Below are 26,254 nucleotides of genomic sequence, written 5' to 3'. Positions count from 1 at the left end.
AGGGTAACAAATTACGACTTTCTTTTCCCAGTTCTTTACTAGATACCCTCATCCAAGTCTCCCAGCATTTCCTTGGCTGCACATTGTACCTATTCAACTTGTGTTGTGGCTACAAACCATTCCCAGTGTCTTGACCTAAGAGCCAAGCCAAAAGTGTTCATAGAGCGGCCAGTGAGGATTACCATTGCCTTGAAGGAGATTGTGGACTCATGTTGCTTATCTAGGTGTGAGTTTCTGGGATGTGCCCTTGTGGCATGCTTATGTGTGGTTGGTAGTAAGTGCAGAGAACTGGTTTGAGAAATCCTAAAACTGAGCCAAAGGGCAGATGGGATTCCCATAGATGGATTTCCATGCCAGCAGCCCTGCTTCCAGCTGGCCCCTTGTAATCATCATTCCCTGGAACAACTTTTGTGGAAATGTGACCTGGCGACTGCCTTTGTGGGTACTGTAGCTCTGTGCTCCTCCACAGCCACAGTTACTGAAGACTCAGAAAAGAATACTTAGGTCACCAAAGTCCTTGGCATTGTCAAATGATCCAGCATCAGATATAGGTATAGTTTTATCAATAGAAATGGTACCAAAGAAATTGAATTACTATACTTTGTCTCTACCCCCTAAGAGTGGGGCCTTTCCACATGACTTGCAGGTGAAACCTCTTAATACATGTGTTGTCTCCCTCTATTAGAATGGGAGCTCCTTGAGAGCAGGAACTGTCCCCCTTTTCTATTTGTATCTCTTCCACCCCTCCCCCAGCACCTCCCCCCACCCTGTCTCACCTTAGTATAGTGCTTTACAAATAACAAACCCTTTAATAAATGCTTATTCATTCATTCCTTCATTGTACACTAGATCTTTTCAGTCCTCCCTTTAGTAGGAAGACCAGGGTTCTGAAATAGAAATTCAGTCTGTTTTGTAATAGGAACATTCAGGATTGACCAGCATCTTTTGCTACTATAGAAATGATTGGGTCAGAGGGCAAAAGAGGCAGAAATCTTATTGTGTGGGGGGGGGTGTCTCCCTCCTCCTTGAATAAGTTCTTGATTGACACCCTTCTCGCTTACCCCCATTCCTAGGCCCTCCCCCCTTCTCCACAAGAGCCACTCCTATCCTATAAATTAACCATTTTGTGGATTAGAAAACCACAGGCTGAAGGGCTAGCTGAGGGTCTTGTCAGCATAGGGAAATTTTTTTTCCTTTCACATGTCCTAGAGGTGGAAATTCATAAACCCAATATCTGAATGAGAGGGTTAGAAAAACTAGTGGTGCGGGATCCCAGTTTGGTTCCAAAACTATAGGGAACACAATTATTCCTTTGAAATTGACCTTCATTTATTCAGGAGAGGAAGGCAGTTAGTTGTTTAATGGCTTCCTGGTGCCTCTCAGCATTTTAAAAGAAGGAAGAATGATTTGGAGTGAGGCAAGATTCCAGTGTTTTCTAAACAACTCACTAAGCCCAGCTACCAGTTGGCTGCTTGGTTACTTCCTAATGCTCCCCACTGCAGTGTGCATCACTTAATAGCACAACCATTTCTCCAGGCACTGACCAAGCATTCACTGTAGCAGGGAGGATCAGGGCCTTAATTATAATGCTGAGCAGCTGATGATTCTCTTAGACATCTCGCCAACAACCCGTCGAGTATAAATTCCCCTATATTATATTCGAATTATTTCCTGTCTCTCTCTCTCCCTCTGGGTCTGTGTTCCAGGGCCTGAATAAAGAGATCCTTGTTTCTTTGTTTCTTTTTCTTGTTCTGGAGTCTGCTCCTCTCCGTGGTCTGACTTTTTTTGGGGCCACACTTGAAGTGTATTGAGGAGAAAGGAAGTGGGGGGCTGTATGTGTTACAGGTGAAACACAGTAGGAGAAGAGAAATGAAGCCCTGTCTGCAGGTTGGCTCCTGCTCCTTAAAATAAAAACAAGGCAGAGAGAAAATAATCGAGCTCCTAAGCAGAACGCTACTGTGGGGCATGTTGTTTTCCCTTTCCCCCTGGGGAACCCCTCTCCTCTCTCTTACAGAAATAATAAACACAAATATGGAAATATTGTTGCACCCAGGCACCTGTAAGTCTGTCTTGAATTTGGAAATAACTTCCACCTGCTAGCCATGAAAACCACCATTTTGCCAAATGTTACCTTCCCTTATTCCTTTCTCTTTCTTAATGAGAGCATATGATGAAAAGCCTGTATGGACCTAGAGCATGATGTGATGGGTAAAGGGTTGGCACTGGATTTAAGTCTTGGTGGCTACGTGACCCTGGACAAGTCACTCAGTTTCTCAGTGTGCCAGGCAAGCACCTAAGACTACAGTTACAGGGAAGATACTGATCTGTAGTAGTACAGCAAGTCTCTTCCCTGTGAGCTCTCCACAATGAAATCACAGGTCTCATTAAAAAAGAAACCTAAAGTAGTCTATGATTTATATTCCCCACTCAGGATTCTGTGAGCTTAATGTTCTAAGCCCAGCTGCCATGTTTTGCTTGACTGTCGTTGGACCCACCAGAAATTTAAACCATTTCCTGGAAAAAAAGTGACTTTCTCTGTGCTCCCTTCACCCCAATGATCCTGTCCAATTCCAAGTCACCTCCTAAGTGCCCTCTCCCCCGAGCTGTTCCCTCTGTGCTAGTTACCCCTGGTAAGCACTGGCTTCTAGTTGCTATCGTTTCTAAGCAAGAAGGATATGGCCATTCAGCTCAGGAGCTGGACAATGCCAGTAAGATACATAGCAATACAATACCAATAAAACTTCACATTAATGGCACTTGAGGTCTTATATTTTCCTCAAATAGCTCTGAGAAACAGGTGCAGCAAGTATATTATGTCCATTTTACAAGTGAGGAAACTAAGGCTCAGAATGGTTGCTTGGCATAAGGTCACCTGATTTATGACTCATAGGCTTCAGAGCCAGAAGGGACCCTAGAGGTCATTTGGATGAACCCCATGAGCTGCAGAGTTGCAAAGGGTCTCACCCAAGGTCTTAGGACAATAAGTAGCAGAACTAGTAAGAGGGAAAGTCAGAACTTGAACTTCTGACCCCTGAGCTCTTTTCATAAGGCCATACTGTCAGGAGGTCCTCAAGCAGTCACAATGTGGGTGAATCAGGAAGCTTCTAATGACTGGAAAAGAGATAAGAATGTGAGAGAGAGAATTACCTCAGGGTGTTAAGTACATTTCACTTTCCATTGTGCATACGCAAAGGGCCTGGCATATTAGGGCAACAAGCCCTTGGAAAGGTATGCAAGAGAGAGAGGGAAGACAGAGTTTTTGACTGGGTTGGGGTGAGAAGACCTTGGCAAGGAGAAGAGGATGGAAGAGCAGAATTTGGTGTGTGTGTGGGTGGGTGGGTGGGGGTGGTGGAGTGGGGAGGGATTATTGTATACCAAAGATCAACCAGGCTATTTTTATGCTTTTGTTTATTTGGAATTAAAGGATTTTAGGGATCCCATCCCCAGTAGATTATAGGTGAGGAAACTGAGACCTGCAGGGGCTAAGTGAAATCACTTGCTTAGTTGGGGCAACATCAAGACTAGAAGAACTTCTGTCTCGAGACTCCCAGGCCAGTGCTCTTCTCATTCTACCCCTTCGATCAGTAATGATTACTCGCAGGCTTTTTCATCCTACCATTGTAGAGCCCCTAGATTTCCAAAGGCCGGTTTCCTTTACTGACACTCTTGCCCTAGCTCTGTTCCAGGGCCTCCTGGCCCCAGTTAATGCTCAAGGTATTTATCATATCAAGAAGGGAATAAAGCAAGAAAAGAAGCAAAGACAAGAGTTGCTACGAGGAAGCATGAGTTAGGAAAGGGTGGAGATGGGGTGGGAGGAGGAGGGTAAGTGGCAAAGTAGGAGATAGGCTAGGGAAGGATGGGAAGGGATGCCAAGAGGAGAAACTGGGTTTGGGTTATAGAAATTCTTATGTTCATGTTAGTATTCCTGAAATTCTGTGTTAAACTCAGTAAGAGCTCTCTGTACCACTTTTAGGCTTAGAGTCAGAGAATCTGATGATGAAAGGGACCTCAGAGATCAACCTAGTCCAGCCTCTTTCACTTTACAGATGAATTAACTGAGGTCAAATGACTCATGAAATGTTACACATCAACAATTTAGAGCTATAATTCAAACGCTGATCCTTTGTTTCCAAATCCAGAGTTTTTTTCATTGTATCATGTTGTATAGTTAAATCTCAAGTATCCAGAATGCTTGGAAAATGATGTTCTGGGTAAGGATATTTTCTAGTTAACGGATGGTAATTTGACAAATGCTTTTGGATTCAACCCTTACTGTTGAAAATCTTTCTTAAAAGTATTAACCAATCGTTCTTTGTTAGTATGTATCACTACTTAGTGAATATCACCTTTTCTGATGAGGATCTTATATGACGACCTCAGGTTCATCATTCTGTGTTTGAATTGTCATAGAGCAGGTCTAGGAGGCTACAATGGTTCCAGGATATAGAACATGGAATAGACCTTGGAGACTCTCTAGATTAGGAATCATTAACCTTTTTTGTGTCGTGGACCCCTTTGGTAGTTGGATGAAACAGACATAGGGAGCCTAGATCAGAATAATGTTTATAAATTAATAAAAAAAAAGAAAACTAATTCCAATGAAATGCAGTTATCAAAACATTAAAAAACCCAAATTCATAGACCCCAGGTTAAGAAACCCTGATATGGTCCAACTCTTTAATTTTATAGATGAAGAAACCTGCCAGAGAGAAATGAATTAATTCAAATCATATAGCCAGTTTGTGGCATAATTTGCTTATAATGCAGTGGGGATACCATGAAAGACACACACACACACACACACACACACACAGACACACACACACACAATATCTGATAACAACTTGCTTTCTTGTCAGCTTATTTATTTTAAATGCAAAATGCAGTAACATGCTCTTATCTACCAAATATAGTTGGGTTCTGGTTAATTGTGGCTTTAATTTAATGTCTTCTATGGTCCATGACATACAGAGCTCCTACCTCTGCTTATGGGAATAGCAGAGCCCAGTGAAATACACATTTGCTTCCTGTCATGGTATGGCTTTCTGTAGGGCTATGAGACAGGATACTCAGAATATGCACAATGGTTTCAGATGCCATGTGGACAGTATGTCACAACTCTCGGTGCAGGATTGTTTCTTCACTAGGACTTGGGCTCCTAGGGAACACAGACTTTACAAGAAACATAGGATGCCTTTGGACCCATTCAATTTGTAGAATTGGCAGGCAAAAGGAAACCTCAACAGTATTTTTGGCAGGTAAATAGCTCACCTCTAAATAGACCCATTGATGTTATTACCTATATAGGGGCTGAAAACAAGGAAAAAGTTTGAGCTTCTTCTGGGGCATTCCATAAATTGTCAGAGTTAGGAAAAATTTCTGGGTGAAAACTGAGAATGTGTGAACCTCCAGGCTTCAGTCATCTTCCTTCCTTTTCATATGTCAGTCATTAGATAACTGAAGGACTTCTGGATGAAAGCAGCAGGGAGCAGTTGTAAAATGCCTTATGAACTGATAACAAAATGCCTCCCCGCCCCATTTCCTAGCAATGCAGAAGGGCCAAACCAAGAAAATGGGAAAAAAAGCATCCACTGAAAGGCTTTACAGGAACCCACCTCTGGGCAGGAACCTTTGAATGAAAGCTGCATTTTTACCCCCTGCAAGAGCTGCCTCACTACTCTTCCCAAACTGTCTTTTCTGCAGTCACCAACAAACTATTTTGTATGCAGCATTAGTGACGCTGTCCTAGCCGACACATCATTACTACCAAAATGATGCCTGTGTGATGTTTGAGCTGATTGTTCTTTTTAATTATTAAACAGAAAATGCCAAATGAATCATTCACTGTACTTGATTTTCCTGTATCTATTTCAAGTGGCAAGGAATTAGTGTGTTTAACTAACACCTGCACTGGTTGCTAGCAAGCTATCCATCTGCAAAGTCTTTGCATAGGAAACCAAACCAGACTAAAAAAGGAACATACTGCATTAAATAGCTTATAACATCATCATGATTGCCTACACCAGAACTCTAAGAGACCTCAGGGGTTATGTAACCCACCCAAATTCTTAATTTTATAGATGAACAAACTGAGACCCAGAGGAGCTAAGTGACTTGTCCAAGGTCACAGAAGTACCAGAACTGGGATTTGAACCCAAGCCCTCTGTCTCCAGATCCAAATCTGACTCTCATTTTACTGTAGCATGGTCACCTCAAAATTTCCACAATTCCCCTTCTGGTCCCCAACTTACCAAGCGGTAGAATAATGAAGAATGGAAGCCAGCATAAAATAAACATGCCGACCACAATGCCCAAGGTCTTGGCTGCCTTCTTTTCCCTGGAGAACTTAAAAAGTTTGACAGCTATTGAGTTCCTAGGGTTGTGGCCCTTGGCCTTGGTGCTACTGAGGGCATCCTCATGAAAGTTCTTGGAGTGGATCCGCAGGGTCAGCTCCTTGGAGTTGGACATCTCCTTCATGACTCCTGCCTCCAGGTTCTTGGTGGTCCTTTTGGCCACGATGTAGACTCGGCAATACATCACGAGGATAACAGTAAGCGGGATATAAAAGGAACCCAAGGAGGAGAAGAGGGCGTAAAAGGGCTCTTCAGTGACACCGCACTCCTTCTCATCCTTAGGCGCAGGCTCCTTCCACCCAAGGAGAGGGCCAATGGAGATCACCATGGACAACACCCACACACTGAGTAGGGCCAGGATGGCCTTTTTCCTGGTGACCAGTGTTGGATACTGAAGAGAGTAGCGAACTCCGATGTATCTATCGATAGAGATGGCACAGAGACTCAAGATGGATGCTGTGCAGCACAGCACGTCCACTGCAGCCCAGATGTCACAAAATATCCTCCCCAACACCCAGTAGCCGAGCACTTCAAGAGTAGCAGAGAAAGGCAGGACTGTGAAACTCAGCAGCAGGTCTGCAATGGCGAGGTTAACTATGAAGTAGTTGGTGGGTGTCCGCAGGTGACGGTTGCATGCCACAGAGAGGATCACCAAGATGTTGCCCACGATGGCAAAAAGGATGAAGGCACCCAGCACAATGCCCACGGAAATGGCCCTCCTGATATCCAGCTCAGAGGGAGTGGAATTGCTGGACGTCAGATTGAGGCTAGTGAGGTTTCCACCACTCACTTCTTCCCAATAGGCAGGTGCTGATATATTGTGGCTCACGTCCAGATGGGGATTCATTTTAAAGCCCACCCTCCATAGCCGGGGGGTAATTAGGCTTCAAGGGCAGCGCACGAAGTACCTCAGCTCTCCTGAAACTTTCCCTCCAGCTCAGCCGGCACTACTGGGCAGGAGTCACTCGCTTCCCGGGCAGGCATTTCCCAGAGCAGACGGGCAGCGAGCGAGTCCCTCCTTGCCTGTTCAGAATCTTCGGAAGCCTGTCAAAAGGAGGAGAGAGGGAAGAGGTAGCTTGAAGTTTAATTGTCCACGTCAGGCAAGCCAGGAGCTGTGGCTGGGGAGGGGGCAGTGACGGGGAAAGGGACTGGAGCTGTCGCAGGGGAGGGGCACTCCGTGTTCTCTCCCCCCTGCCCTCTGCGGGTCTGCAGGGAGCGAAGGCGGTGGCGGCGGCGCCTGGCTCCGTGCAGCTGCGAGGAGGGTCTGCAGGCAGCCTTCAATGAGCTGCTGGGCTGGCTCTGCATGGCAGTGACATCAAGGAGGGGAGAGCCGTCCTGTCCTGACTCAGAGAGGCACTAGAGGGCAATGCAGTTTCAGCTAAGGCGATCCCCAGCACTGACAGCTGAAACCACAGCCACGCACACCAAAGGGGCTTAATTAAAACATTTGTCACTGGGGCAAGCGGCCTGGAAACCACTCTACCCTACTCCCCCTCTCTCAGGTGATGGAGGAGAACTTGGGGAGAGATAGGGAGAGAGCTTGCTCAAGGGACATTACTTCCAGTCTAGGGGATTGTAATCCTAAGGGACCCAAAACCCAGGTGAGGGAGCTTTTACCTTGTTGGGGAGGGGGGAAGGGGGCCGGTAGGAGCTTTGAGTAGGAATCACTTGGATAGTGACAGTAGAAATTTAGGACATCTGGGTGTGGGGTAAGTAAAACTTCCCCAACCACCTGAAAAAAGAAGAAAAACCACAGTTAGACAAGTAGAAAGACACCAGATATGAATGCTCAGAACTACAGCCACTCTAATCTCATCTCTTTGTCTGGGATTGAATCCTCCGTAGACAGACCCAACGCTATTTTCCTTTTAAATCTTGGTAAGGGCCAGAGTTGATAACAACACCAAGCTTCTCCCTAAAATAAAGACCCATCTTAAAAAAAAGTATTCTGCTATATCTCTTTGAGCCATGAAATACAGTTATCTCTGAAGAATTAAAGGCGTTTACCTGAAGTCTAATGGAAAGGCTCATATGGGGTGCGAATATTCTACAATGCATTACAAACAATTAATTGCAGTTTTGTGTTGAAAAGAATGCCATAAATGTATATGACTGGAAAAGGATGGGATGGCATCTGGTTATTCAGTGACGGTGAGGTATAATCAGTGAGTAGCTCATATACCCTGTTGATATCCATAATACCAATGCTAAGAGATTTATAGGATGTCCCCCAGTATGTTGAGTGGAAGGATTTATGAGAGACAGGGACAATAATCAAATGGGATGAGAAACACAAAAGATGGGGATGGGTTGTACTATTCAATGTTAGAGGCAGTACCCACAAGGTTAAGATCACAGACACTGATGGATCAAATGTGAGGGCTGGGCTACTTGCAGAGTTTATCATTTCTCATTGATGATGTAGGTGTCAGCAAATTCAAGGAAGGGGAACCCTCCCACTAGTAAAGCAGGGCACTTAGAGATGAGAAAAGACTAAATTAGGATGATTCTAGCTGAGGCAGGAAAGGCAGAGGGATAACCTTAATTAGAAGGATCTTTTAAATATCTGCTCCTTAGGTTCCAAAGTGATTTAATAGATTTAGGTTCATTTGGCAGAAATTGCTGGTGCTGTCCAGTGGACAATTGGTGCTTAAGAAAAATAAAATAAAATACCTAAGGTACCTACATGTGAATTCAGCCCTTGGTCTTCTTATCCCCTCTATATCACCTAAGGTTAGCTCTCTTCTATCCCACACCCATACCCTGACCCCAACCAAAGTTTGCATGTTGCTTTTTTTTTTTTTTTTGCTTTCAGGTTTTCCTTAGTATTAATACTAAGGTTAATACTGGTTTCACTAGTATAAAAAAATTAAGAAGGAATAACCATAGTATAATTTGCCCCAGATCTCTTATCCTACTAGAGACAACTTTGCGAGTTCTTCTGTTTCACTTGCAGATCTGGCCTAGGTAGCAATATATTTGACTTAGGTTAAACAACATTTATAGCATGTCACAGTTGGAAAGGACCTTAGATCTCATGTAGTCCAGGTCTTTTATTTTATCAATGTAGAAACTGAGGCCCAGTTTAGATAACTTGATCAAGGTCTTCAGCTCAATAGTCCTAGTGGCAAAACCAAGACTAAAACAACCTTTCTGACTATCCATCTAATGCTGTTTTTAACTACACTCTACTGCCTCCCATAAAGAAGTTTTTCCTGACAAGATGTGTTAAATTTTGAAAAATATAACTGAGGATGGGTATTCTGGTACCTCTCCAGAAGTTAGGGCAGAAAAAGCAGATCAGATTCTCATTTATTCAGAACAGTTAAACACCATCTTACCTAGAGATAAGGGAATGGACCAATGACTACTCAGGGTCCCCAAACCTCAGGATTCTATAGACTTCCTTGTGCTCAGCAGAACAAAAATCCAGCCTTTAGCCATGGTGGTTTCTTTTCCTGCACATCTTCATTAGCTGGTCCTCAATGTCTGTGGTCACTTTTTTCTCATATTTTCCACAAGGCTTAAAAGCCTGGAAATATTGACTCTGATAGATTTATCGCCTTTGTTTGCAGAAGGAAGACAAAAGAAAGATAGTGGTGAATGGCAAGAATGCCAAGAGTAGTCCAGAAGATTGGTCATTTAAAAGGGGCAGGAGCAATGAGGCTGAGGGTGGAGTAACTAGAGTCGTAGAATTTTATAGAGTTTTAGAGCTTGAACCTTAGAGAACATTTAGTTCAAGACTTCATTTTACAGAAGAGGAAACTGAGAGCCAAAGATTATCTATGGTCACATGTTCTTATCCCTGATCTGCCCCTTGCTTGTTTTAAATTATTCTTTACCTCCTCCAGCCTGAATGTTGATATCTGATAGACCAAGATACAGCATAGCATGGTGGATTCAGTGCCAACTTCCAAACCGGAAAGATCTGGTTTCAAATTTCACTAATGCCATATACCAGTTCTAGGACCTCGGAAGGTCACTTACTCTCTAAGTTACTAAGACTAAAAATTGTAGGCAAATGCTAACCTACATTAAAAGAAGGAGTTTTCTCACTTGGAAGATCCCCATATTTATCACATTGTTCCTACCCCGTATTTAAGGGACAGTCACACCCTTGGAAATGCAAAAAGTTTAGTCCATTAAACAGTTCTGACATACACCATAACCATAGGGGAGAATAGTTAGTGAATCCAAGAATCAGGGATCTTTATGTACCTTCATTGTGAAGGATAATAGATTCCTATTTAAGTGAAATTCTATGCTCTGAATATAGGTGCTAGTATGTGAAAGTGTTTACTGAGCTGAATGTGAAGTTCAAATACCTTTGTGGAATTCAAAGGCTGTCATTTCCAAGTCTCCCTTAAGGGTTGTAATGAAGGTGGAACATCTTACTGCAAAATAGGCAGTCATATTGGCCTTGACAATAACTTTGTAAACAAGACCTTAATAAATTAATTTATAGTTGTTATTCCTTGTTACACCCAAGTTCCCTGACATATGCCTAACAACCACTTGGAGTGAATTTTAACCTACTGAGCTAAACATTTATTTGTTCAGTTATCATCACAGGGAGCTATTTTCTCTGCATTCCTTGGGATAGAACATACCACAGAGTTCTGATTCACTCCATAATTAAGGAGAGAGAGTCTTTCATTTTCTTTATTAATACATTATAAACTTCCAATCTTTTAAATGGCCCACCCCACCCCTTTGGCTGCTTCTATGGTGAACCTTCAGGATCCTACAGGGAAAGCCTTCACCCTATGTTACAGGGAGAGAAACTAAAGTTCAGACAGATTTTAGATGATCTGCTTAATGTGCCAGGAACAGAATTGTGAGTCTTCCAACTGCTAAAGGTTTAACCTCCTGTTTCTCCTCCTACCTATCCTCCTCTAAGACAACAAATAGCTCTTGAACACTTTCCATGTGCCTGACCCTGTGCTAGGGGCTCTAGATCATACAAAATAAGATGACACTCTCTGTTGTCAATAGGACCCTAGATTTAGAGCTGAAGGAACTTTAGTATACCCCTGCCTCCTTCTATTTTACAGATGAGGAACTGAGACTCAGAGAATTGGTCTTGCCCAAGATCATGCAAATGGTATATGAGAGAAAAGGGATATGAATGTAGGTCCTCTAAGTTCCAAACTCACCTCTTTTTCCAAAGCACCTCTTTGCCTTTACACTCTGACACTTTGATGGACCTCCAGTCCTATAATCTGTCTCTAACCTACTTTCTCAGACACATTTTATGCTACTATACGATGTATGCATGCCACACTGCCCTTTATGAATTCTACATGCTGGGCAAACCGGACCTGTTTCCTGAAGTCTCCCACTTATGGACTTCTACCTTTACCTCAGACCTGGATCTTAATCTCTTCTCATTTTTATTTCTTAGTGCTTCTCCTGTCCTTTCTAATGATATTTAATTTTTCACACCCAAAGAGAATGTAAACTCCTTGAGCACATGCTTCGCCTTTGTATATTCACATGTAGTATACATATGCATATAGAGCCCACCCAGATGTCATGAAGTAGCCAGGCAGGACCATTGGGCATTTCTACCAGACCTGTCTAAAGACCCTGAGGCCTTATCATTTGCCTTGCAGCTGAACTCTCTTATATAAGTTATTTCCCTCAATCAGAGGGTGAGCTTCTTAAGGACAAAGACAATTTCACTTATACGTTTACATATGCACATTTATTAATAGTTTTGTATATACATATACACATATATACACACACATGCTTATGCAATAGATGTTTTTACACACATTAATTGGTATATATACATATATGTATATGTGTATATGTTTATATACACATATATTTATACAATGCACATACATTAATGGCTTTCTGTATGTATGCACATATTTACATTTGTATATACATATATATGCTCTACCCTCCTCTCCTTGATCATTGTAGGTAAAGCAGTTGAATAATTGAACAAAATAATAATGTATTAAGCATAATGTGCCAAGCATTGTGCCAAGTGTCAGGGGATGCAAATAGAAAAAGTGAGACAGTTTTTGTTCTCTAGAAGCTTCTACTCTAATCAAAGGAGACAACTTGTATAGGACAGTTCAGCTGCAGGGCCAATGATAGGGCCTTGTGGGTCTTTAGGCAGGTCTGGTGGAAATGCACAGTGGTCCTCCCTGGTTACTGCATGATGTCTGGGTGGTCTGGGGGTAGGGGATGGGAGAAGAGAGGCCCCCACTGGCAGCTCTTCCCTCCCACTTGTCCCATGGGGCCTTACTGAATCAAATCAAATTGGTGCCTCCTTGTGAATCAAAATCCCTTCATGTTTTCTCATTCTGTATGATAGTTGCCCATATTTTTCCATGAACTCTTCATTGAGGATGCTTAATAAATGCTTGTTGATTGATACTAGTGTAGCCCTCACACTTTCAATGTTTTATCCCTCTCACCATATGCTTAGAGCACTCTTTATGTGCTTACATGTGTCCTTGATGGTGTCTTTCATACCACCTCTCAGATAAAGTTACTGCTGTTAGTATGTTGTACCAAACACACCCAAGATGTGTTTTTTCCATTGTCTTTTGGGTAACCTTGATTTTTCTGAGATTGTATTCGTTGATTTATAGTTGTCTGTCTGTCTATCTATCTGTCTATCTATTTATCTATCTATCTATCTATCTATCTATCTATCTATCTATCTATCTATCTATCTATCTATCTATCTAATCACCATTGAGAGAAAATTAGTGTTAAAAGAATGGACTGTAGCAGGAAGGAGCACCTTAGACTATCTTCTTGCTCATTCTTATCTTCCTTTCAATTTTGAGTTCAGGTCATTGTTCATCAGCAGTACTTGTCCAGGACATTTATATCTCCATTTACATCCAAGTCTGTGTCTGTGTCTATGATTATGACTAAGTCTATGTCTGTGTCTGTGTCTGTGTCTGTGTCTATGTCTATGTCTATGTATCTGTGTCTACATTTATGTCTACTTCTCCCTCCCCTTCTTGATGGATTAAGTCAATGGGCCACGGTGTTAAATTGTATCTTATTCTGGTCCCTCCTCTTCCTTTTAGTTAATTTAGTAAATAAGTTTATAAGTAGTCAGAGGTGGCAATAGAAGGAAATAATATTGCAAAGGGGACCTGGAAGTAAGTCAAATACAAGCCATCCCCCAAATCCAAGGAACATAATTTAGAAATTGTATTGTACAGTAACTAAAATTGAGATTCTGGTAACGTACTGAATTAGCAGGAGCCATCTAGGTGCTGCTGTCAGGGTTCTGATCCTGTGATATGTAAATTCCAGAGAAATTCTAGACCTCCACAGTTCCAGATTTAGAGAATATCAAAATGCACTGATAACTTTGAGATGATGGGGATATGTTACCTTTGAAGTTTTTACTTATAACTTTGAGATGATTTGGTTATGTTGATGAACTAATCCCAAGGTGGCATAGATAGGAGTTAGTCTGTCCCTCCAAAACCCCTATAAAAATGAGACCTCAAACCCCCTTCCTTCCAGCACTCTTTTATCTCTATCAGGTCCATGCTGCTGAGTCCTCCCAATTCCATGGTTATGTGAATGACATTCTCTGCCTCTCCCTCTCTCCTTTCTCCTCCCATGCTACTGCCTCCCTTCATGAACCTATTCCTCTGTCACCACACTGTCTGACTCTATACCCATTTCACTGCTTATCCTTGTACCTTCTGTGACTTAACAAAGTGTGATTGCTGCCCCATTTCCTGCTGCCAATTGTGGTCTTTCTCAGTAAGTACCCAAAGAACTGGATGTGCCTGCTCCCATTTCATAATTTCATAAATTGATTATCATTCCAGCCATCCATTCAGCTACAGATCATAATTTAGACAATATGCATTTTTTAATTTCATTTTTGAAAATCTCCTGCCTCATATCTTTTAGGCATAGTACTTGCAGAAAATCCACTTTTTCCTTTGAGTCTATGTTTATAGTTGTTACAGAATTACACCATTTTGGGGACTTTCAATCTGCACTGCATACACACACACAACACACACATATATATACATACTTACACACACATATTTTTGTATGCTGGTCAATCTCTTTGGTTTACTTATCTCTTTGCCAGGACAAGGCTCTAGCTATGGCTATGCTTTTGGGTAGAGTTTTGAGTTCTGCTTGTTTTCACATGGGGTCCCCTGGATCCCTGTGCTGATCTCTCTATCCTGAGGTTAGGAACCCCTGCATCTTTGGTTTAGAGGGCTGGATGTTTAGAGGGCTGAGATGCCATAGAGTATTGGCATCTCAGTACAGTGTTAGGGCTGAGTACTATCTGAATACTGCTGAACTCATATGGTCTCTGCTGATCCTCTGAACTTCTGAGATCACCAGCCTGGGACTTTCTGGCCTCCCTAGGGCTTGCTTAGGGAAGACTTCCAGTCTTGCTCTCTTGGAGAGAGAGTTCTGTTAGCTACACACGTTTCTATTCTTGCTAGGAGGCTATGCTTGTTTGCCTCTGTTGGCGCTGACTGATCTGGTGTTGGCTTTGCTGTTGGCTTCTTTTCCTTATTGTCCGTTGGCTTCTGGCTGACTCTTTGTGCAATCTGAGTGTGGAAGAAGTCACTTGCTGTAGTTTCTCATTGCCTTTTTGGTTTGTTATTAGGCCTGGTGTAAATTTCAGATTTTTGCTGGAGTAGATATGTGGGAGCTCGGCAGTATGCCTCCTTTTGGGCAGCTGTTTTGGCCAGAAGTCCACGATACATATTCTTACCCACTTGGATTTTTCTGTGTGGATTTCTTGGCCAACCTTTTAATTGACCATGGAACTTATTACAGAAGCCTATAGCATTTCAGGGATTGATATAATCAGCATAATTTCCAACCTGGTTCTCAAATACCTTAACATATATAAAATGTTACTTTTTTGCTTAAATGAGTTTATGTGTCAGTTTGCCACTTATTTTATCAGTAGTTTTTCTGATGTACTTGGGTCTTTTTTTGACTTAGGAAAAAATACAGATTTATAAAGATCATAACAAGGTTTAAAAAGTTTTATTGAGCTTTTTGGTTGTTGTACCCCCATTATTTTCTGCTAACACCCCATTTCTCCCAATCGAGTCATTGTAACAATAAAAAATAGTTAAGCAAAACCAGCCGACAAAATGAACATATCTGATAGTATAAGCAACATTTTGTTCCTTTAGTCTCCTATGTTCTACAAAGAGAGGGAAATGTATTTCATTCTTTGTTCTCTAAGACCAAAATTGCTTATTCCAATTATTCTGAATTTTACTGCCATCTTAGCATTACTTTATTTATTTTATTATAGTCACTGTATGTATTTTTCTCCTAGTTTTGCTCACTTTCTTCTATATCAGTTCATATATATCTTCCTATGTTTCTCCAAATTCTTCATATTTGTCATTTATAGCACCATAGCATTCCCTGACATTAATTTACCACAATTTTAAAAATTATTTTCTCTCGCTGAAGAACACCTATCTAGTTTCCAGTTTTTTCCTTTCCATGGCAAAAGGGGTACTAATTTCACCACAAAAATTTTAAAAATATGCATACTAGTACTAGAATGAGTAATACAGAAGACAAGGTATGTATAGGAAATCCATGTCAGTGAAGGTTGCTAGAAATCAGTAAAAGTAGGAAGTGGAACTTGAGCTGGTTTCCCAGTAACTCATATCATCTACTAAGTGTTCAGTCTGTTGAATCTTGTTGCCTTTGACAGATTCAAACTGGTGCAGGATTTAGAAAGCTGTATCTATGGGAACTGGTATCCAGTTTTGACATCAACTAGCTATATGACCATGGACTTTGGTTGCCACGACCCTTGTTCATCATTAAGTGGCCAGTCTACTTATGCTAAGCCCTTCTGTTCTGGTCCTCAGAAAGCAGTCTGTGTCTATGATTATATATGAAGCCTTTCTAGTTCAGTAGAAATTTCCAGAACCAGTGCTGTGCTGGCCAGGTCTTTTGAGCTAGATTTCAACCATGGTCACTTCTTTGTCACAATAAGGAATAGGAGTAGAAAGTGAGGAAGGACCTCAGCATCTTGGGTGGATACTTTATGACAAATGAGAGATATAGATGAGGTGGACAAGATAGGGAGATTTGTTCCAAGATGGGATGGATTGCAATTTGCATCATTAGTAGAAATATCCACACATTGATGAGCTTATAGATCCATCTGAATATTTCAGTTGTCTTAGGCAAAGCAACTTCTCTTTTGGATTTAGCTTCCTAATTTATAAAATGAGACGTTTGAGCTAAATTCATAGAATCATAGATCTAGAACTGCAAAGGAACTCAAAGGCCATTTAATTTAACCTCCTAATTTTAGAGATGACAAAACTTTGGTCAATGGAGATTTATGAGTCACCCAAGGTCAGATAGCTAGTGAGTATTAGAGACAAGATTGAATCTAGGTCTTCTGAATCCAGAACCAACGCTCCTTCTACCATTTCCATGTAGGTCTTCAAGACTCATTTTTAACTCTGATATTCAATGACAGAGTAGACATGTAGGAAGATCCAGAGAAAACCTTTCATTTGGACAATCTTGCTTTCAGGGTTGAGCAAATTTGCTGGAAATGAGTGATATCCTAGGGCCTCCAAAGACCCAAAAGAGAGTGATTTTAGCTGACATTTTCTTTTGTTTCCAGTAATTTTGACACATCGCTTCTTTGTTTAGCACAGATTCCTTGAGTTTGGACATTGTAGTCCCACTACTTTCCTGGTAAGAGGGAGTGTCCTGGTGAAGACCAAATTGACAAAACCTCAAGAGACATTAAAATCAGATGCAGAGGGCACATCTGGGATCTCTTTATAGGGGATTGCTGGAGTGAGAATGCCAAAAGAACTGTGGTGTTTGTAGCCTGCAAAATGATGTTAGTTCTGCTGTTTTGCTTTCATAGTCTCTCTGACAGGCCTGGGTGAGCAGGCACCGCCAAAGTCAACACAGGAAACTCCGGTGAGTTAAGAGCAGCTGATTTCCCTGTGGTAAAGTGGGACTTGAGCCTTTGCTTACATAATTACATGACTTCTGTAAGTTTGAGTATGCCTTACTTTTGCTTAAAAATTAACTTTATTTTTATTATTTATTTTAAAATTCTTAACCTACTTGGAAATCCAAGGGTTATTCATGGGTTTGATCATACTCTCATCTGGATAGAAGCTTTGACCCACTGTGTTTCTGACCTGGTCCCATTTGCTTTTCTTCAGGCAACTGGATGGTTCCAGCTCCTGGGGGCTCACCATATTAACATTTAACTTAGGGCAGACTATGGCATTTCAGAACTCTTGAACTCAAGGAATCTGCCAGCTTCAGCTTCACTGTTACTTAGGATTATAGGAATGTACCACTATGCCCATCCAGAAATTAGTTAAAAAAGACAAACTGTACCTTTATGCAGACCAGAAAGGCAGTATTACATGTGCTTAGAGGGTTAGACATGTAACAAGGAAGACATGGATTCAGATTCTGCCTCCATCAATTTTGGGGAGTTTTGCTACCTTTCAGTGTCTCCAGGCAATACACAAAAACTAAGTGGATGGAGGGAGTTAGAGTTGGAAAGGTCCTTCAAAGCTATTTATTACAATCCCTCAATTTTATTAATATAGAAAACAGGCAGAGAGAGAAACTGACATGCCCAGGTGACATAGATATTAAGTTGCAAAAGTAGGTTGTGAACCCTGGGGATCCAACTCCAAATCCAAATTTCCTTCTACTACACCATGCTGCTGATGAGAAAGCTGGGTGTTCAAATTGCATTTCTGTCTCCCTTTTCCTACCTTCTCTATTACTGAAGAGGGCCGACCATTCTCCCAGTCCTTTAGGCTCACAACCTAGGAGTCATCCAGAATTCCTCAGTATCTTTTACTCCCTACATCCAAGTTATTGCCAAGGCCTGTTGGTTTCACCTTTGCAACATCTTTTTTTTATGCTTTTATTTAATATTTTATGCCTTCACAACATCTTATAGCCCTTCTAGCCAAGTGACACCAGGCAAGTCACTTGCCCCTGTTTGCCTCAGTTTTCTCGTCTGTAAAATGAGCTGGATAAGGAAATGGCAAACAAGTCCAATATCTTTGAAAGAAAAATCCCAAATGGGGTCCTGAAGCGTTGGACATGACTGAAATTACTGAACAGCAACCAACTTCTCTGATACTGTTGCCACTCTAGTGCAGGCCCTCATCTCCTCATGTTTGGACTATGACAGTAGCCTGCTGGTGAGTCTGTCTGCTTCAAGACATCATCAAAATTATATTCAAGATTAGGATCTCTCTTTAAAAAAATAAGAGTTTTTTTTAAACATATTTCCATATTAGTCATGTTATAAAGAAGAATTAGTACCAAAGGTAAAAACCATGAGAAAGAAGAAACAAAAAAAAAGAGAAAATAGTATGTTTCAATTTGCATTGAGACTCCATAGTTCTTTCTCTGGATGTGGATACCATTTTCTATCAGGTATCTTTTGGAATTGTCTTAGATCTTTGTATTGCTGAGAAGAGCTAAGTCTATCAGCTCATGGCACAATGTTGTTGTTACTGTGTACAATGTTCTGGTTCTGCTCACTTCACCCAGCATCAGTTCATGTAAGTAAAAAAAAGTTTTTGAAGGGCAGATATTACAACAGCCAATTATATTGTGACCATGTTGAAACATGCACCTCAACACCTCATCAGGTCTGAATTAGTTGCATTAAGAAAGGATGGAGAACCCATGAAATCTTAGATGTGGACAAAAATGCAGAATATGGAAAATGGTTTTTATGTTTGTTTTTATATTTTGCTTTTAAAAAGATAGGATATTCATTCTTTCCAGCTATTTGGATTTGGGTTCAGGTTACTGGAGCTTTTGAGGATATGGTATAATTTGCAGAATACTGGGAAAGGAAAAAATTTGTATGATGCTCCTTCTTTCAAATATATCCTCAAATCAAATGTCACTGTGCCTCTAATTTCACTTTTGGCAACTCATTCTTTTGAGTGTGTCATTTAGAGTTAGAAGAGACCTTAGGAAGATGTAATGCCTTCATTTTACCCATCATGAAGGGGCAGCTAGGTGGTGCAGTGGATAGAGCATCAGTGTAGGAGTCAGGAGGACCTGAGTTCAAATCTCACCTCAGACACTTGACACTCACTAGCTGTGTGACCTTGGGCAAGTCACTTAACCCCAATTGCCTCATCCTGGGTCATCTGTAGTCGTCCTGATGAATGTCTGGTCACTGGATTCAGATGGCTCTGGAGGAGCTCTCTCACTCAAAATAAAGTCAAGTGCAAGTCTCTCATGGCATGGTCTTCTTCAGCAATGAAAAATGAACACACACACTCGACCCATCATGAAACTGAGGATCAAAGACACTAAATGACTTGCCAAGATGAGACAAATAAGAATAAAATATTATGCTCTCTCAGTGGACTCCTGAAAAAGGTGACATGTTTTTTGGTTATTCCTATGACTTTTCTTCCATGGCACATGTAAAAATGATCCTAAATTCATTCTTGCCTCTAGGCTTCTATTTGTGTTATCAGTCCCCCACATACTGCCTTCAATAAAGGACCAAGCATTTATTGAATTCCTAACCACATGTAAGAAATTGTTCCAGATACTGAGGGTACAAAGCAAAAATGAAATTATCTTCAAGAAGCTTATCCTTTATTGGGGGAAACCCCCCCCCCCATCTTTCTCTGTCTTTGTGTCTGTCTCTCTCTCCTTACCCAATATCTATTGATCATAGTATACATTTGCATTTATAGAAAATGCAAAAAAATTTTTTTTGAATGGAACAATAAGCCAGGAATAGTCTTCCTGTAGAAGGTGGTTTCTGAGCTGAACTTCGAAGGCAACTTGACATTTTAAGAGGCAGAGGTGAGGAGGGAGTATGTTTCAGGCATGGGAGAGAGCCGATATAGATGCACAGAAATGGGAGATGAAGTACCATGTGAAAAACAGTAAAAAGGCCAGTTTGCTGGACTGCAGAATGCATAGAGGAAGTAAGGCTGGAGAAGTATATGAGGGCCAGGTTATAAAGGGTATTTAAACAGAGGAATTCCTGTTTTGTTCTAGAAGTAAGGCTCTTCTCCAGGGAAGCCTTCACTTATCTTCCACAGTTCTTGGTCTATCTCTATCGTACAATTTGGTACTTGGTGTAACTTTGTCTTGTACTCTTTTTTGCTCCCCACTATTATTTCCTTTGTCTTATGCTTTAATTTTATTTTCTACAATGCCTTACAATGTTTAGTGTGCAGTCAGCATTAGTGACAGTGTGGGGATAGTATGGAAAGGGTTCTGAATTTGAAATCAGTAGAACTGGGCTTTGGAGCTCTGGCTCTGTTACTTAAAAGATCAGGGTGGGGAAAGCATGATGTAGATCCTGATCCTGTTGCTTGGTATCTGTGTAATCTTAAGTAAGTCACTTGATGTCTCTGGGTCTGCTTACTCATCTGTAAAGTGAGGAAGATTGGACTAGATTAGTTATTCTCAATTCTTTTGGTCTCACGACACTCTTAATGATTACTTAGGATCCCCCCTCTCCCCAAGGGCTTTAGGTTATGTACATTATATCTATCACCATTTACTATGTAAGAAATATCTTAATTTTATCATAAAAATAGTTTTGAGCTGATAGATCCAGTGAAAGGGTTTTAGGGACTCCCAGGGGTCCTTGGACCACACTTTATGAATCTCTGGACTAGATGATCCCTGAATCCAGAGGTGATTCTTTTATGCAGCAGGTGGTTCTTTTCTCTGTCAGAAGGAAAGTCTCATAATCTGAAGGTTCAGTTGAAAAATTGCTTTACCAAGCAGAGCTCAGCTTTCTTTGACCTTTACCTATAGGCATCTAGGTGGCATCTGTCTAGTGCATAGAACTCTGGACCTGGAGTCAGGATGACCTGGGTTCAAATTTTACTGCAGATACTGCCTAGCTATATGTCTCTGGGCAAGTCACTTAATGTGCTCAGTCTCCTTATTTGTAAAATGAGAATAATAATAGCATCCACTCCCTAGAGTTGTTGTAAGGGTCAGTGAAATAATACTTGTAAACTTTAAATAAATATATACACGTAAATTCACGTGTCTGTATACACATATGCATACATATATGTATATATTTATATATACAATTGCTACAGAAATACTAAATAATCTACCGTCAAGGCACCTCCCCACTCCCCCCACTGTGGGGAAGAAACACTCCAAAGATGTGTTCCAATCTGAGTCACTCCAGACCATACATAGGATGGTCTCAGGCTCACATCTGAGTTTTATGAGGAAAGAGGGAGTTAACTCAAGCTGACCTTTGATAACCTCTAAGGTCCCTTCCTGCTCTAGATGTATAATTCTAGTTCTGTAACACTCAGATAATCATTTCAGCTCTCTGAAGCTCTGTTTATTCTTCTGTAAAGTGGGAATAATAATACTTCTACTACTTATCTCCCAGGAGTGTCATGAGGATCAAATGAGATAATGTCTATGAAAATACTTTGTAACTGTGTAACATATAAAAATGAGTTACTATAAAATGTTATTCAATTGTTATTGATTCACACTGAGAGGTGTTTTTTAAAAAGTTTCTTGGGTACTCCCAGCCCTCTAAAAAAATTCTGTGTAACCACTTTTGTTCATGAACATGACATCTACCTCACCATTACCATCAAATCAAGCAAATTTTAATGTATGCAGCTGACCTAGGTGCTGAATCAAAAGAGTACATAGATATGGAACCTTTCTTCCACATTCGTACATCTAAGAAAATGGTGATGCAGGATGACATGGCATATATGTAAAATTGCATGGGCAATAGAGACATGAAGTAAATACAAATTAATAGCCAGTACTTATGTAGTATTTTAAAATTTGCAAAGTACTTTACAAATATTATCTCATTTGATACAACAATCCTGGGAAGTAGGTACTATGTTATTCTCATTTTTACAGATGAGGAAACTGAGGCAGATAGAGGTTAAGTGACTGCCCAGAATCATATGACTATTAAGTGTCTTGGGCCAAATTTGAACTCAGGTTTTTCTGATTCCAGGTCCAGTGTTCCATCCACTGTGTGTTTCATTACATAGTTGCCTCATTATATGGATCTGGACTTGAATGCTATGTTTGCTACTTAATAAGAATGAGAATAACCTTTTGAACCTTAGATTCCTCATTGCTGTAAGGTATAGTAATAACTTCACTCACTCTAGGTCTCATAAGATTGTATTAAAGATCAGATAAGATTCTGTGTCCAAAAGTTCTCAGTATGATAAAGTGGAAAGAACACTAAGTTTTGAGCTAGAGGATCTGGATTCAAATTCTGACTTTGATCTTTAGTGCTTGTGTAATTTTGGACAAGTCACTTTGCCTCTGGGTCCCAGTTTCCTTATCTGTAAAATGGGTTGGAATTAGATGGTCTCCAAAGTCTCTTTTAGCTCTAGATCCTATGAATTATAGTGCTTTATAAATGTAAGCTTTTAGACTTTTAAAAAAGTCTAACTCTGTCCTGCACCCCACTTCCAAAAAAGTTGAAAATCCCCATACATTTTATGAATATATAATCTGCTTTAAGAACAGTCACCTGCTTTACATATTCAAGATTATTATCATTGTCTCTATCATATTTCATTTCTTACTCTTATTTACTCATGCCATCATGCCTCCAAATTGTTCATGAAATTATCAGTTCTGGTGGTCACCAGTTTCAGAGAGGTTCAAGGGAGCTTTCAAGATGACCTTTAAATGTCTTCATCCCTGAAGATGTCTGAAGCTTGACTGGCCAGTATTAGAGAGGAACTTGGAACAGTCCAAGTTTGGGCAGTGATAGAAAAGGACTTTCCCTGATCTTTTGTCTTGGATTCTGTGAAAGAGGGCCTGAAGTTCTTCTTTGAAAATTGTGTGTGACATCACTGAGAGTCCCACAAGTGTGAGGATGAAGGAAGGGGTGATGAGAAAGTTTCATTTACTCTTTGCCTACTCACATCCTGGTAAAGAGGATTTGGTGGGACAGGAAATGCCCAGTGTTTCCCAGACTGTTTATTTAAACCTTGGCCAAGGAGATACTTGGAAGCTTGCCCTGGGATCAACTGAGATTCAGTGGAGAGAGCTTCTGATCCATTTCCCAACCTCTTGTACTTGAGTGGGATATAGATTAAATGTGTGGCAAGTTATTGGATGAGGCCAGCCTTTCATAAAAGTACCATCTTAGATGATGTGATTTGAGGGGTACCTGGATGGTTTGCTGCTTTTCAGTCATTCAGTTGTGTCTGACTTTTTGTGACCCAGTGGACTGTAGCATGCCAGTGCTGTCCATGGGGTTTTCTTGGCAAAGATACTGGAGTGTTTTGCCATTTCCTTCTCCAGTGGATTAAGGCAAACAGAGATTAAGTGATTTGCCTAGGGTCTAATGTTCTAACCTGGATGGTTGCCTTATCCCAAGTACGCCCTTCCAAGTACTCTGCCATTAAAAGTCACCATTAAAGCTCTATTCATTTGGGGGGTAGAAGGCATTTTAAACATTTTAGACTTTTAAAAAAATGAAATATGCTCTGTAGAGCTGATATATTAAGCTTCAGTCATTAATACCTCAGTGTGAATTAGTTTATCAGATCCTTTCTTCTCTGGATTTTGAGTTGGAGGCCTAGATTTCATATCTTAACTCCTTTACTTATTACCTCTGTGAACCTGACTAAGACACTTGGCCTCTTTGAGCTTCCATTTATTTTTTTCACTTATAAAATGAGACGTTTGAAGTGTTAGCGCAGCAGCTTTGCTAGTTGGATTTGCTGTTTTTATTTCTTACAAAGCTAGACTTTTTATTGGGTGGGAGAGGGTGGATATTCAGAAATGACTATGATGTAAAACAAAAGGTATAAAAAGCTTTTTTTTAAAAGTCATAAGTGGCAACAAAGTAATACAAAAATAAGAACAAAACAAACCCCCCAAATTAAGAAAAAACCCAAAATAAATCACTTAGGTCATGTATAAGATCCTATATCTCCATCTCTGCTCCTATGATCCTTTCTGACTCTACAGCCTAAAGTCCTTAGGCTTTTGGCTTCAAGGGGACTAATTACAGGGTAGGGGGTTAGGAGAGGAAGGAAGTGAAGAAGGGGTATACCACAGGCAAACTTCTCTGACTTCACAAATTTTGCTTAGGTTGGTCCTGTTGCTGAGACAAATAATAAGACTGTGTGTTCTCTGAGACAGGGGAAAATTGACATGAGGCAGGAATCAGGATATTGCAATGCACCAACTAAGGAATAGAAGCTGTTCTTTCTCATTCATTCAGAAGCTGAACTCCTTCCTCCTAACCTATTTGATTTGCTCCAGGTCCAGAGGGCATATGTCTCCACTCTTACAAGGAGAAGGTTAGGGTGGCAGGGGGAAAACTGAATAGCAGTCTGAAAATATCTGTCGTGTTCTAATTCTAGGATCAAGCCCTTCTTGTGGGGAAGTGCAGTTCAACAGAAAGAATGCTGGGGTTAATTAGAATCCTGTTCTTACCATTTATAAGGTGTGTTATCTTAGGCAGGTAGGTCATCTAACCCTAAGCCTCAGTTTCTTTACATGTGAAATGGGCATAATATCTGTTCTGTCTGCCTCACTTAACTGTGAGGATCAAATGCTCTAATGCATATAAAACGTCTTTCTAACCACAAAGCACCATATAAATGCAAATTTTGTTATAACCATTGAGGATGAGAGAAAATGGACTGAAATGACAAGAGAAATGTGAATTAGTTCACAGGATGCCTTCCCCTTGATCCACATATTTAGACCTGGAAGTGGCCATCAAGTTGAACTGCCCCATTTTGTAGAAGAGGAAATTGAAGGTAAGAGAGACCAAGGGACACCCCCAAAATTACACAGGCAGCAAGTGGTAGGATGGGATACTTTCTTTCTAAGCTTATTAAGTACTCTGATATCCTTTCTAAAATTAGGTTTTGAAAACAGTACTGGTGCTCTGTATCTGAGTGACTTAGATGATATAATGGTTGCCTCTGGCTTTGTTTCTTGATCAACATAGTTCTTGACAGATTAAAAATTATATAACTTTTTCAGAGTACAGAAACAATATGACTTGCTTTGGAGACTGAACCACTTAATAATAATAATAGCTAATATTTGTATATCCCTTTAACATTTCCAAAATGCTTTATGTAAATTATCTCATTAGATCCTCACAACAATCTTGTGAGGTAGGTCCTTTGGCTATCCCCATTTTACAGATGAGGAACTGAGTCTGAGAGAGGCTAAGTGATTTGCCCAAGGTCACACAGCTAATAAATGTCTAAAGCAGAATTCAAACTTAGCTCTTTCTGCCTTCAATTCCAGCACTCTGTCTACCTACGTGAGCAAACTCTGGACTAACTAGGTACCCTTTAAGCTGACTGTGAGATCTTTCCTCAAGCAGAACTCTAACTGAGCTTGTGATTAAGGTAGGTAGGGTGTTTAAAGGTAAGAATGGGGTGATTGCCTTGAGGAATATGATGTGCCAAGAAAATGTGAAACTAAGTCTTTGCCAAAAGGCAGTCTGTAACTCATGGGCAAAAGTGCAGTTAGTGTCAACAGAAATTTTCCTCGTGCATCCATTCAACCACAGAATATCATGGACTTTTAAATAGGAGCATGATTGGCAGAACATTCACACACTTTTGGGGCGGGGGAATGGGGCGCAGCACCTGCTAATTTTCATCAGGTGCCAGATACATTGTTCTTTGAAGAAAAAGCAGGGAGGGGGGTCTGTGGGCATGTAGCCAATGGTATTCAAAAGCCAGAATAAATATTTATTATCAATTAAATCCTGTAGACTAAGGAGAGCGGTAAACAGAACAAAATTCAGTTTGGAGTGGTTTCTTCTCAAGGCCACAGAATCTTTCTATCAAAAGCTGAACTGGTTCCAGATTTAGGAGTCCAGC

General features: G+C 40.7%; 1 protein-coding gene and 1 long non-coding RNA gene across 2 annotated transcripts in view; one reads left to right on the top strand and one right to left on the bottom strand.

Moving 5' to 3' along the window:
• Positions 1-7,667, bottom strand: part of ADRA1B (adrenoceptor alpha 1B) — a 38,155-nt gene extending 30,488 nt beyond the window's left edge. The window contains exon 1 of the mRNA XM_072630873.1: positions 6,252-7,667. Within this exon, the coding sequence (XP_072486974.1) occupies positions 6,252-7,200 (949 nt within the window). The 5' untranslated portion in view covers positions 7,201-7,667. The remainder of the gene's footprint in view (positions 1-6,251) is intronic.
• LOC140518586 (uncharacterized) overlaps positions 1-26,254 on the top strand; it is a 124,901-nt gene that overhangs the window by 71,967 nt on the left and 26,680 nt on the right. The window lies entirely within an intron of this gene.

The sequence above is a fragment of the Notamacropus eugenii genome, chromosome 1 (genome assembly GCF_028372415.1).
Source record: "Notamacropus eugenii isolate mMacEug1 chromosome 1, mMacEug1.pri_v2, whole genome shotgun sequence".
NCBI classification, from domain to species: Eukaryota; Metazoa; Chordata; class Mammalia; order Diprotodontia; family Macropodidae; genus Notamacropus; species Notamacropus eugenii.
The sequence above is the reverse complement of the archived record's forward strand: the minus strand, read 5'-3'. Positions and strand labels throughout refer to the sequence as shown.